General features: G+C 28.3%; 1 protein-coding gene across 1 annotated transcript in view; it reads right to left on the bottom strand.

Annotated features, from left to right (window-relative positions):
* Positions 1 to 990: 990 nt before the first annotated feature.
* LOC127869558 (uncharacterized) overlaps positions 991 to 1,538 on the bottom strand; it is a 2,125-nt gene continuing 1,577 nt past the window's right edge. Inside the window, exon 4 of the mRNA XM_052412217.1 lies at positions 991 to 1,126. Coding sequence (XP_052268177.1) covers positions 997 to 1,126 — 130 coding nt within the window. The 3' untranslated portion in view covers positions 991 to 996. The remainder of the gene's footprint in view (positions 1,127 to 1,538) is intronic.

Genomic DNA, 1,538 nt, shown 5'->3' with positions numbered 1-1,538 from the left:
CAATTTTGTCAATTTACCAAAGCGTGAAAAGATCCCTTTAAAATCTAATACTTTAAACCACACGAAAATAAATTTCTGAATAAGCCTCTTTTATATGATTGCAACTCCCGTTGTATGATACTCATCAAACACATTACAACTGCAATATAAAAAAATACAGGTGTTAATAAAAGACCTGATAAATAACAATTATTATTGTATATTAACATAATTATTTTAATTATTTTTAAAGAAAATGCTGAATATTGTAAAAATGTATTATAAATACAGTCTGTCGTTTAAAAGCGAGATAATACGATTTTTAATATGTGTTCAATGGTAATATATTGATAAAATATGTTACAATAAGACAATATAGGCAAGAAAAATAATGCATTGAAGGCGAATTTCATAAAATGCAGCAAAGAAAAATTAGCGCCCCGAGTCGATTGTGACGAAGATGTTTCGTACATATTTTCCTATTTTCCTACAATAACCGAAGCATTCGTCTTTTTAGTTATTGTTTGTGTGTCGTATGAATAGATATCGTTGCAGGAATTTAAAATGAGCCGTTAAACTAAATTTAGATTCACATCGTACATGCATGATTTACATGCTGGCGAATTCGACTGTACAGATATTTTCGATTTCAGAATTAAATATCTGGCTTATTTCGCATTTTTCTACACATGTTCTTCTTAACTTTTATTTTAATTTATATTGAAATAAATGTTTAATTAATTAATTAATTAATTAAGTCTTTTACACATTTATATAAATTAATAAATATTTGACACAATCGTATAATCTCGCTTTAAGACAATACACTTGCAAAATCAAAGCATGTAAATGTTATAAAAGAATTTATGTTTCTTTGTATGAGAAAATGGATACCTATAGTAATAGTGCATTGCAAAATTAAATACTATAGTTATTTTAAATTGTATATTTTAAATGTGTGACTGTAACCAATACACATGTGTGTATAATTAATATGCGAAATGGAAAACACCCAATTCATGCATATGATTGTTCAAATAGATGTCGCAACTCCTGGATACTTTCACTATTATTGGCAATTGCTGAAGCTATTATTGTTGACAGTTGCATTTCAAAGAAGCTGGTCGACGATGCCGTATGTTGTAATCTGCAAACATGGATAATAACGCTACAGGTATGAGGCAACATATTGCGTGTAACCATTAATCATTGAGTAAAATATCTTCATATATTTTTTTAAGCAGACCGTTCTTATTGACTGTCTCTGTCTAAGTGAAGCAAGTTGGACGGAAATTTTCAACAGCTGGACATTGTTATTTGTTATATCGATAAACATTCATAGATGTAAGGAAACGGGAATGTTTCCTTACATTTGTGAAAACGTGAGCCCTTCTTTAACAATTACCTTGTTAATAAAATAAACACACAAAAAAAATATGATTCGTTATTTATCATGGACAGCTAGGAAAAATAAATTTTCTCTTACCATTGTTAAATCTTCATATTTATGCACTTATTGTATTTTCAAATAATTGCCAGATTTAGATCATTTTGAGTAA

Source organism: Dreissena polymorpha, chromosome 2 (genome assembly GCF_020536995.1).
Source record: "Dreissena polymorpha isolate Duluth1 chromosome 2, UMN_Dpol_1.0, whole genome shotgun sequence".
NCBI lineage: Eukaryota > Metazoa > Mollusca > Bivalvia > Myida > Dreissenidae > Dreissena > Dreissena polymorpha.
Note: the sequence above shows the minus strand (reverse complement) of the source record. Positions and strands in the feature narration are given on the sequence as shown.